The sequence below is a fragment of the Erinaceus europaeus genome, chromosome 20 (genome assembly GCF_950295315.1).
Source record: "Erinaceus europaeus chromosome 20, mEriEur2.1, whole genome shotgun sequence".
Taxonomy (NCBI): domain Eukaryota; kingdom Metazoa; phylum Chordata; class Mammalia; order Eulipotyphla; family Erinaceidae; genus Erinaceus; species Erinaceus europaeus.
This window is the reverse complement of record NC_080181.1, coordinates 33,825,313-33,837,477: the sequence shown is the minus strand read 5'-3', so window position 1 is coordinate 33,837,477 and position 12,165 is coordinate 33,825,313. Positions and strand designations below refer to the sequence as shown.

Sequence of the window (12,165 nt, the reverse complement as noted above, 5' to 3'; positions counted from 1 at the left end):
TGCACATCTGTTTCTGTGCAGGGCTACAGAGCTCAGTGTCTGGCAGATAACTTGGAAATCTTTTATCCCAGGGGACACTTACCTCCTCATCTGTCCTGATATAGTTAACTTCATCTGGCCTCCCTGCATTCTTGTAACTGGGAAAGAGAAGAGTAGCTCCGTGACTACTGTTACCATAGTAATACCGACTTGAGTCCTGTCACTTTCCACTCAAGCCAGCCTCACCTTTCGGCATCATGCTTATTGTTGATGAAGTAACCGCGTCGGTATGCACAGCAGATGCCCACTGTGATCAGGGCCAGGACGGCAAGGACCACCAGAATGCCCCCAATAATTCCAGCAATGTTCAGGTCATCTGCAGAAAAGGCAGTTTGAGGGGAGAGATGACACCCACTGTCATTTGAGGAGCTGCGTCCTTCTGGGCCTCCTTCCTATATTCTGTGACTGCCCTCAGAGAAGAAAGTGAGGACATCAACTCTTTCTTGCTTAGGATATTGAGGATACTATAATCCCTCATCTCAACTTGAAAAAAAAAATGAGATCACTAGAGAGCTCAAACATGGTCATACCAATGCTGCTTAAAGGGGGTTGGGTGTTATATAAAAGGCCTAAAACCCTGTATGTATGTGTAAGTTATTCCAAATGGTCCTAGTGATCAGGCAAGTGTGGAAAGCAGTGCTCTAGAGACTCAGAGCTCCTCCGTGAGTCTGACTACTACTGGTCCCATCCTGCCCTCAACACCTCCCTTGCAGAACCAATACCCTAGAGATGGGACTGTCACAGGAAGGGGGTATAAGCCTAATGGTTTTAATTGGATAATTTTTTGAGAACTTCCACAGCCTTATGTTTTCATAATTCTATCAGTTAAAAGACACATGATTGGGTGGGTAGATAGTAGACAGACACTCATGCCTGAGGCTCCCATGTGCCAGGTTCAATCCCTAGCACCACCATAAGCCAGAGCTGAGCAGTGTTCTGGTAAAATAATAAAAAAATAATAATATACATATGCCTATATATATATATGATTAGTCATGTTTCCAACACCAGGATACACCAGAAAGTCATTCTGAAGAAATTTAACATAATGCAAGGATCTACTTACTAGTCATTTAGCTGTAACTCAGAATATTCTCACCTTTCCTGTCAATGTACCCAAGTGGATTTGGTAAATTTAGTTCCAGAAGGAAGCTGACCCATGGCAGAACAGCTGTATAAGTGGATGGTCTAACAAATTTAAATTATTCTATTCACATGCCAGCCAACTGAAGAAATCCTTCAAAAAAAAAATAATAACTTACAGACTTCCATCTCTTGCTCCTCACACTTGGCAGAGCCAGCATCATTGGAAGCAATGCAGTAATACTGCCCAGAGTCCTCCTTGTGAACAGCACTGAATACCTGTTGCAGAAAATAAGAAATAACGAGACCAATCAATATCCTGAGGGGACAGAAAAAGATTGCCATTCCAACCTACCCCCACTGAGCCCAGAAAGGCATGGAATATCTGCTTCATCTATTCTTGGATTCCTTTCAGTTCCCTGTCCAACCCTGATGCTCTTTGGCATTTTTTCAGACATATGTGCCTGAGAGCTCAGATACCCCCAAAATACATGATGGTATCAAAGCTGAGCAACAACCAGAAGATACTCAAGAGACGGGGCACTGTGAAAAGCTTATTCCTTGGGCAGCACTGACAATACAAGTACAGTGTCCATGGTCACCTGGGTGGAGATGTGGAGATGCTGCATGGGTCAGGAGACCAGTGAGTACTGGGAACTCAGCCAGGCCCAGGGACCAGGAAGGTCCATGCCTCCATCCACCTCTCTTAACTACTAAGTCATTTTGAAACAAACTCCAGATTATCCATACATATTTCAATATGGCAGCCTGGGAGGAGGTCTTGGGTTTGATCCCTGGCATCACAATGTGTCAGAATGATACTCTGATTCTCTTTCCCTCTCTCATTAATAAATAAGTGCAACTATAATGCCACTATAGTGGCTAAAGTAGTGGAGAACCAATCAAAATTCAAGTCTCTCCGGTGGTCTTATGATTTTTACAGCCAGTTATTAAAACCAGGACCCTCTTTACAAATGTGTGGTAGCCCTCTTCAGATATTTTTACTCTATTGGCTTCCCTTTCTTCTTCTAATAATAATAATAATAAATTAAGGTTTCTTTTATGAGCAAGAGAGAAAGAAACCAGAGTTCTTCTCCATAATATGTGGTCCCAAGGTTGAGACTCAGGTTCCATGAATTCATGGCATGCTTGCTCTAGGCCACTTGTCCTTTCTTTCAGCCTGTTTGAATATGCTTGTTTATAAATGGCAGGCAGGGTCATTTTCCCAGCAGAATCTCTGAAATGGATCTGTGGCTCCATGTTCTAAAATTTCACAGCCTCTCCTAACTGTTCATCCCATAACAAGCATCGCTTACCCAGGAAAAACACGTCTGTCCTCACCTCCCAGAGAGCTTACCAGAGTGCCTGTCTCAGAGTTGAGGAGAAAAGAGGAGTTTCTAAATCGGGGGTTGGCTTTTGAGTCGGTTGGCAGTACCATGTTGTTGCGGTACCAGCTGTAGTAAGGCCGGGGGTAGCCCTCGCTCTCCTGACAGTGCAGTGTGGCTGCCTTGCCTACAGGCACGGCCTTCGGAACTCGGCACACGGGGGCAACTGGCTTCACTGCAGAAGAAAGATCAGGATGGACCTCAGCAACACGGTTCTATGACCAAAGCCCTCAAGAAATCCACTCCCCAAACAAGGAAGAGAGAGCGAGAGAGTGAGAGAGAGAGAGAGCGAGAGTGTGTGTGTGTGTGTGTGTGTGTGTGTGTGTCCCTCTGCCTGCCTCTGCTCCCTCTTTTCATCCCATGGTGCTAATGTCTCCACCTTCCTGAGCAGCGCCTCCTACAGCTGGTGGAGGCAAGGGGCAGAAGCACCACTTCCCTTCTCACCTCCTACCCACCTCAGCAGTCTCAGCTCTTCTCCTCCCTAAGTCGTGTGACACCCTCAGGGAGACAGCTCCAGAAAAAGAAAATAGGGTTGGTTTATTCTGACTCACAAGTCTGGGGGAGGGTGTGCTCTTACCTTGCACTGTTAACTCAATGACAATCTCGTCAATTTCCTTGCGGTCATTTCGAGCAACCACCTCACAGCGATAAAAGGCTGAGTCAGTCCGGGTCACGTTCCAGATCCTTAGAGAGGTTACCCCCACGATTTCCGCACGACCTTCCAAATCTCCTGTAGAAAAACACACACACACACACACACACACACACACAAGACATCAAAGATGCTTTAAGACCTCTGGCACTTAAAAAAGGGGGTTGCTTTTGGAGCCAACATTTGATTACATGGCTTCTAATTCTCTTTTCACATACCAGAGTATTCTGAGAATACCCACTAGACCAAAACAGTGACTAGCATCTCATGCATCTGCTATTAAAGTAGGGATTTCATATCTTTTTCATCATTCCTAGCAGGGGTCCTCCTATTAAAGGGGAAAAAAATCAAACAAACATTGAAAACCAATCAGCATTCCATAAATGGGACAACTAGATATAGACATGAAAAAAAGAATGAGGCTAGAACTCTACCTCAGGCCATTTACAATAAAGATTTAAAACTACTGAGATCTTAGAAAAATGGGCATCAATCATAGTGATCTTTGATTATTGAGATTTCATAAAAATGACATCACAGATAACTGTACTGGATTCTCAAATATTTTTTAAAATTGTGGACTGGGCATAATTGGACATGCAAAAAGACTTTCATGCGTAAGGCACCAAAGATCTCAGGTATGACCCCCAGCACCAGCATAAGCAGAACTACACAATGTTCTGAAAATAAATTTTTTTTAATTTGTGTTTCAGAGGACACAGGCAGGGGCGGAAGTGGACAACACAATGGTTATTCAAGAGACTCCCATGCCTGAGGCTCCAAAGTCCCAGGTTCAATCCTCTGCACCACCATAAACCACAGCTGAGCAGTGGTCGGGTAAAAAAAAAAAAAAAAAAAAAGGCAAAAGAAAAGATAATCTAATGAATAGGAAAAAATAACTTTCTTAATTTATTTTACAAAGTACTAAGAACAAAAGTAGATAAGGAATTTCCAATTGGGCAGGAGGTACACAGTAATGGTTATGCTAAAACTTAATTTCATTTATAAAAAGGAAACACTGACAAAACCATAGGATAAGAGGGGTACAACTCCACATAGCTCCCACCACCAGAACTCTGTATCCCATCCACTCCCCCTTGATAGCTTTCCTATTCTTTAACCCTCCCAAAGTATGGACCCAAGGTCATTGTGGGATGCAGAAGGTGGAAAGTCTGGCTTCTGTAATTGCTTCCTCACTGAACATGGGTGTTGACAACTATCCATACTCCCAGCCTGCCTCTTTCCCTAGTGGGATGGGGTTCTGAGGAATTGGAGCTACAGGACACATTGGTGGGGTTGTCTGTCCAGGGAATTCTGGTTGGCATCATGTTAGCATCTGGTGGCTGAAAAAAGGGTTAACATATAAAGCCAAACAAGTTGTTGACTAATCATGAATCTAAAGGCTGGAATAGTGCAAATGAAGAGCGGGGGGGTGGGGGGACATTTGGTAGGTAGGGGGGCATTTGGTTGGCATATTTTAGTTATATTCCAAAGGGCCTGTGGCTATACTAGTTTTTTGTTGCTATTTTTTTTTTCCTGTCTGGGGAGATGATGTCATGGCTGGAAAAAGGACCAGAAAGCTGGATCAGGGAGGAAAGCAGAGTAGCTCCCAAATATGGGAAAGGGGTATAAATATTATTGACTGTAAACCTCATAGAGTTGATGTGATCTAGGGCCCATATTCAGCTTAGGAGCCTAAGTGACCTCTGCATCCCTGCTGTAGATCCAAGCTCACATTCTATGGTCATGAGTAGGAATGTTCCAAGCTCAGGTGTAGCAATGCAAAGACTTTCATGGTTGAGGCTCCACAGCCCTAGGTTCAATCTCCTGAACTATCAGAAACCAGTGCTGAACAGTGCTCTAGTAAAAATAAGTAAGAACCCGCAACTCAACAATAGACAAAGAATCCAATTAAAATGAAAGTACTGATGTCTCTGAAAATATAAAATGACCAATAAGCACATGGAATGGTGTTCAACAGTTTTTGTCATCAGGGAAATGTAAATCTAAGTAAAAAGAATATACTTCACAACCAAGACAGCTAAAATCATAAAGCTGGAGAATTACATTAGTAAGAATGTAGGTTGAAAAAAATGTGGATGATATATTGCTAAAGTAGTATAAAATACTGTGGCCATTTTGGGGAAAAAAGTGCTGCAGTTTCTAAAACAAACAAAAAAAAAAAAAACTGCACTGTTATTTATCACCAAGAAATGGAAACTTATGCTCACACAGATATTTATACATGCATGTATAAATAGCCATATTACTAATAGTAGCCCCAAAATAGAATCAACCCAAACTTACATCCACAGATAACTGGGTCAATATTCATTACATCAGTAGATATAAATTTATACAAAGGATTTTTTTCACCTGTATAAAAAGGATTGAAGTTCTGGCACATTCTACATGGATAAGCCTTGGAAGCACTATGCTAAAAAAAAAAAAAAGTCAGACACAGAGAAGCACATATGATATGATTCCACTTATATGACGTGTCCAGAATGAGCTGATACGTAGAGAAAGACTGACTGTCCAGAGAAGGAGGCAGTGCTGATGTGGAGCGACTGCTAATGCACCCAGCACTGCTGTGGGGGCTGCAAAAACTTTCTGGGATTTGATAGTAGTGATGGTTGCAAATCCTGTTGACTATAATAACACCCATATAGGTATATATACTTTAAAGGAGTGATTTGCATGGTATATGAATTATACCCTTTTTAAATTTAAGAATAAAAAGTCATAGTAACTCAAAGAAGCATAAAGAGTTTGGAAAATAACAAAGGAGCACAGGTGGTCAGGGGAAAAGTCACACACACACACACACACACACACACAGACAGACATACACACACAAACACACAGTAAAAGCTGGGGCTGAGGAGATAGTACAGTGGTATATTTACACAGCAAACTTTTATCCCCAAAGCCAAGCTGTCCCAGGTTAAATCTTTGGTAACACCATAAGCCAGAGCTAAGCAGTACTCTGGTTAGGAAGCAGCTAATTATTAAACCTGCCAAGTAAAATTCTTATGATAGAGGCTGAACACTTCCAAAGGCACTTTTCTAACAGAAAGTCTTTTTTTTTTTTTTTTAAATCAGAGCACGCTCAGCTCTGGCTTAGGGTGGTGCAGGGGACTGAACCTCGGATTTCAAAGCCTCAGGCTTGAGTCTCTTTGCATAACCATTATGCTATCCATCCTTCCCCCCCACTTACCCACCCAAAACAGAACGTCTTCAGCAAAGCATTAGAACTTTGTTATGTAAGAAATGCTAACTAGAAGGTTAGCAAAGCAGTTTGCCTGGAAGGGTTCCTGCTTTGTTCTGTGGAGACCTAGGGTCAGCCTAGCCCTCTTCAGACTTCAGTGCCGTGTCATCGTTTTCTTTTTCTCTACTTGAAAGTCAGCCAGAGCACTGAAGCCCTAGTAGTGACAGACACACGGATGAAAAGAGAAAGGGAGAGAGACAGAGAGGAGGAAGAGTAGGAAGAAGGACAGAGGGAAGGAAGGAAAGAAGGAAGAAGGGAAACTAAAACCTAAAACTGAAAAATGCAGTCCTGCACTGAAAGCCACAGCAGAAACCAAATGGCTTCATGTCTTCCTCCAACCTTAATATTTTTGGGTGCCCAAATTATCCTCACCCTTCCAGCTAAAAGTAAGATATTTAATTCACAGACACAGAAAGTTCTTTAAAAGAAAATCCCCACTTGGTTTCTCTGATGATCAAATTTGCATGTACAAGACTTATTGGGAACAGCCCATGATGCCAGAGAAAACTGATCTGTTTTTTTCAGAATAACATTTCCAGCTCTTCAAAAATAAACGAGGGAGGAGAATTATGGTAAAACAAACTCTGTTTTAATATGGTGCCAGGGAATGAAACCAATGGTCATATGTATACAAGATATTCCTGCTAGATTAAATACTCCTTTCTCTCTCCCTTCCTCCCCAGTCTAGTATTTTCATTTTACGGAGAGGGGTGGAGAGAAAGGGAGAGAGCCCTCAGCACTGCCTCACCACCCATCAAGTTCTCCTGGTGCCACCTATGGTGCAGGGGTTCAAACCCAGGGTCTCAAGTCTGCTGAGGAATACACACTACCAGGTGAGCTAGCTCCCGACCCGACCCCAAACAAACAAACAAAAAAAGATTTTTAAGTGCCTGCGATTCTAACAGATTGAGAAAACAATGCAAATAGATGATGAACGTAGCAGTTTTTTATTTGTTTGTTTCTTTCTCCCATAAAATCTCTGAAACCTCAACTACGGACCTCTCTGAAAAGTCTAACATCTCCCCTCTTATAACTCATCTGCATTTGTGCCCCAAGTTTATTCCTTCCCCCAGTCAGAATGAGGTCATGTCTGAGTCACGCACTTCCCCTCATCACAGCCAATGTCTATCAATTCCTCCTCCATCAGTTGCTACCCTGCTTGACCTGAGCTCAGGCTGCCAGCACCTTCTGCCTGGGTTCTGAGAGCTGTTTTGCTTCTCTACAAAGCAGTCAATTCAGTCTCCCTGAAGCAACATCATGCTTAAACTATAAACCAGAACAATCCAAACTGACTCAAACAGGGACCAAGTGGCTTCCCATGCAAGGATCAAAATTCAAACCCCTGCTCCCCCCCCCCCCCCCCCCCCCCCGCAGATGCTTGGGGAAGCAGGTCTGCAGCTGTTTATCTTCCTTTCTCCCTTTCTGTCTCCCCCTCCCGTCTCAAGTTCTCTCTGTCCTATTCAATAAAATGGGGAAAAAATGGCCGCTAGGAGCAGTGGATTCGTAGTGCCAGCACCAAGGCCCAGTGAGGACCCTGGAGACAAAAAAAATAAAATAAAACCTTTCAGGTAGCTGTCCATTCTCACCTGCACTCACTCCCTGTCTGAACCTGCACACCTTCCCAGCCTGAGCTAACTTTCCCTCCGTGAGTCTCTGCTACGGTGGGCAAGCAGCTCTTCTCCAATGAGTCAAGCTACCTCCTGCCTCTACATTCTCACACAGATTCAAATGCACTGTCCACCTCATGCTCACCAACTTGCTTGGCTAACTAAACCTTTCTACAAAGCTCTGCCTCAATGTTACTTTAAGGAAGTCTCCCTGACCACTGCCCTGCCTCTAACTTAGAGTCTGAGAGCAGCCTCTCTTAGTTCCATTCCAGCAGGGGAGAAGATCTTGCTAACTTGTCCAGCAAGTGTTTTGTCAATGCCTAACACATAATAGATGCTCAGCAATTACATGCTATCTCCTCCCTGCTCCATATGATCCATCTGGTAACTCAAATATCAGTCACAGATAAGTCACAGGGAGAGGGTAGACTCAGAAACTGTTTACTCTGACATCTCAAAATGGTGAGCTGTGGAGAGATTAAACTCCTAACAAATGACCTGACATTTGGTGAAGCTAAGTGCTAGATACAGAGAGGTTTGACATACTATTCTCATTATTCTTCTGTGTATGTGTGTTGGTTGGGGGGGGGGGGTTCTCCTAAATTGAACAAAGCAAAACTGCAATTATGCATACAGACTCAGGACCATTCAGAGGCCTGCAGTCTCTGGACACCTGGTTTACAAAGGAGAGGTGCCATACCCTGAATATTGTTGTCAAAAAACACATATGTGGTTTGGTCATCTTGAATTTTCTTCCATTCAATCCTGGGGTCTCTCGTCTGTGTGTCCGTAATGATACAAGACAATTCCACACCTAGTAAGCAACAAAACAAAAAAACTCTCAGGAACATGGAACCATTTGAGGTTTACTTATTAACCCAGACCCCACCATCTACAAAAAAAAAAAAAAAGTCTTTTAGCTAGATTAGAAATCTTGTCATCACCAGGCTCCAAGAGACTTTAAGATCACTTTTACCCAGAAAAACAACAAAAATGATTAGCAAGGACTTTCACTGAATAGAGTATACACTCCCCCTTAACATCCCACTTGTATTCAAGGAAAGTCTTTGTTGTGTGAGCACAAAGGCGAGGCAGGAATGCGGTTTCAGCTGATCCCCATGGCCTGCCAAAGCAGGCCACGCTGATAGCTGATAGCCTTGCACAGTCACCGTAATCAGACACCCACTACTCCTTTCCAGCATTATATGGACAGGTATCTATCTCCGAGATACTGTGAGTTCTGTGCAGACCACCACAATAAAGTAAATACTGCACTAAATTGAGCCGCGCACATGTTTTGGTTACCCAGTACATGTGAAAGTTCTATTTACACTGCTGTAGCCTATTGTGTAATCAAGATCCCATCTAGGGGTGAGTAGTGGTGCACCAGGCTGAGCTCACACTTTACCATGAGCAAGAATCCAGGCTTATACCCTTGATCTTCAGTTGAGGGTAGGGTGAGAGGGTGGGCAGGGAGAGGGTCAGAAACAGTAGAGCAGTGCTGCCACTTTCTCTATTTTCTTCTAAGAAAGGAAAGATTAAAAAAAAAAAGCTGCTGGGAATGCTAGAGGAGCCGTGCAGTCACTGAACTCCCAGTACATGAATAATGCTGTCAGAAAAATGTCACTGATTTTTTTTAAATGCAGGGTTGCCATAAACTTTCCATTTGTAAAAAAAAAAAAAAAAAAAAAAAAAAGGCAATACTGACAAAGCACAACAAAGTAGTCATGCCTATGTGTGTCTACACTGAGTCGGCTGTAAGAATACAAATGTCCATTAGATGGTGCCCATTCTCCTAACAGTTTCTCTTATACTTACTTTCAAATTCCTGTACCACTGGGGTTCGGTTGAGGGATTTGAGATTCACAGCCCTTATCAAGCAGCCTGAAGGAAAGAAAGGAAAGGAAAATCAGACAATACAATTCTGCAACAACAGAGAACCCACAGACTGAGGTTACACTTGTCCTCTCCCAAGAAAGATGCAATCCCTAACCACAGAAAATACTACATTCCAAACTAAGTCTCTCCAAACTAAGTCCAAACTAAGTCTAAGTGATTTGACTGCTCTCTGTCTGGCTTTCCCTGGAAAAATTCTACAAATTTGCATTTTTAGTCTCAAAATAAAGGCTTGTAGAGCTTTAAAGGCTTTTCCTCTAGAATTGTTTTTCTTGCTTAGAAGTCACTTTTATTTTATTTTATGCTTTATGGGGAGGAGTTACTGGTTTACAGTATAGTTTTTGATACACAAGCACGACCTCTCATCTCCCCTTGACAGCTGTCTTCAAGACACTGTCTTCCCCAACATAGGTCCTTTTCCACTATCATGCCCCAATACCCCAGCACAGAGTTAATATATCTGAGTTACTACAAAGTTTCTAAACATTAAGGTTTTTGTTTTGCCACCAGGGTTGCCACTGGGTTTGGCATCTATATGCCTCCACTGCTCCTGGTGGCGTTTTTTCTTTTTACCTTTTAGGTAGAGAAGGAGAGAGACAGGAGGAGATAGATACATCGCAGCACCACTCCACCATCTGTGTAGCTTCCCCCTGTAGTGGTGCTCATGTGGTGGTACTCATGTGGTGGCCAGGGAATCATACCCAGATCCCCACACGTTAACATGTGCATTCTACCAGGCAAACCTCCTTCAGATCCCTCTATATTTATTTATGTTGGGGTGGGAGGGTCAGAGCACTGATCAGCTCTGGCCTATGTTGGTGCTGGGGATCAAACTTGGGACCTCCTGTACACAACTGCTGTGCTATATTCCCAGCCCCAAAATTTCTATTAAAAAAAAAAAGTTGTAGCAACTGGGCAAACAGCTCAAGTGTTAGAGCACTGGATTAGCAATGCCTGAGGTTCCTGGTTCAATCCCCTGTGTGGCATATACCAGAATAGTCCTCTGGCCTGCATGCCTGTTTATCTGTCTGTCTGTTTGTCCCTCTCTCTGCCTTCTGTGAAACTCTCATATGCAATAAAAACATCTGTTAAAAATCAAGATAAATAAAGCTGTAGAGCTAGGAAAGGTAAAGGTAACTTCACTTTATTTTTATTAGCCACAAGCTGCTCCCTCTGGAGGCTAGAAATGTACCCCCCCCCCCCGACCAAGCACAGTGCATTCTACTTAATCAGTTCTCCCAGTGACCTATTCATAGAGTAATGTATGAGGCTTTACCAGGGCATGCAGGTTCAAAGGAAGTAGCCACAGACAGTACTTTCAGTATGATCACTATAATTAAGAGGATGAGACAGCACAACCCTGGCTATGAATGACTGTACCCAGGGATCAGCTACCAACCCTGAGGCCAGCTCAAGGGTCTAAGGTGGAGCTCACGAAACCTAAAGCCAGCTGCATGATGACCAGACAGCCCAAACTGATTCTTTCTCTTAAGAGGTATGTTGTTGAGAGTAGCAGGAGAAAGGGTCAGAGTATTTACAGTCTCCAGAGAAATAAAGTCAAAGTGGACATTTGAAGAGTAGATTTGTCTAATCAAAATGTAGTGGACACACTAGAGCTGGCAAGATATGAATCAGAGGACAAAAAGATGACATTGAAGTTGCTTTAGTATTTGAAAAAGTGGTACCTTTACAGAAAAGCTTAGATATGTCCATTATGATAAATCTATAGTAAATTAAGCCAAATTGTTTCTTATAACCTAGAAGCTAAGGTAACATATGACCATTTCTTCTACCTCTCTACACCGTGGTAAAGAGGTAAATGCATTCTGTTTTTAATTAAAGTATGTTGACATATAGCAAGTTAGTTTCATACATATATAAACATATCTCAAAATGATCATCACAGTCTAGTTAGCATCTGTCCTAATATATAGCTACTTTTTTTTGTCAGAACTTTTTTTGTGTGTAGCAGCACTGAGGTCTTACACATGTGTAATTCCATAGTTCCTGGGTCAACGATTCAGAGAGAGAACACCACCACACCCCTGTTCCACCATCCAGAGAGCATCTCCCAAGTGCCCATGGTGCTCCCATGTGGTGCCAAGACTTGAACCCAGGGCCTCATAAATGGTAAGATATTCACTCTACCTGGTGAGTTATCTCCTAGCCCCATGACAAGATCTTTTAAAAGTTACTCTCATTGTAATTTTTAAACATGTAATATTAACTCTA

At 42.7% G+C, this 12,165-nt stretch overlaps 1 protein-coding gene across 1 annotated transcript in view; it reads right to left on the bottom strand.

Annotated features, from left to right (window-relative positions):
* The window catches only part of JAM3 (junctional adhesion molecule 3), a 91,236-nt gene that overhangs the window by 2,718 nt on the left and 76,353 nt on the right, over window positions 1-12,165 (bottom strand). Inside the window, exons 2-8 of the mRNA XM_016191949.2 lie at window positions 9,856-9,921; window positions 8,738-8,851; window positions 3,085-3,237; window positions 2,480-2,682; window positions 1,302-1,401; window positions 226-355; window positions 83-137 (exon numbers count right to left, since the gene is read on the bottom strand). Of these exons, the coding sequence (XP_016047435.2) occupies window positions 83-137; window positions 226-355; window positions 1,302-1,401; window positions 2,480-2,682; window positions 3,085-3,237; window positions 8,738-8,851; window positions 9,856-9,921 (821 nt within the window). The remainder of the gene's footprint in view (window positions 1-82; window positions 138-225; window positions 356-1,301; window positions 1,402-2,479; window positions 2,683-3,084; window positions 3,238-8,737; window positions 8,852-9,855; window positions 9,922-12,165) is intronic.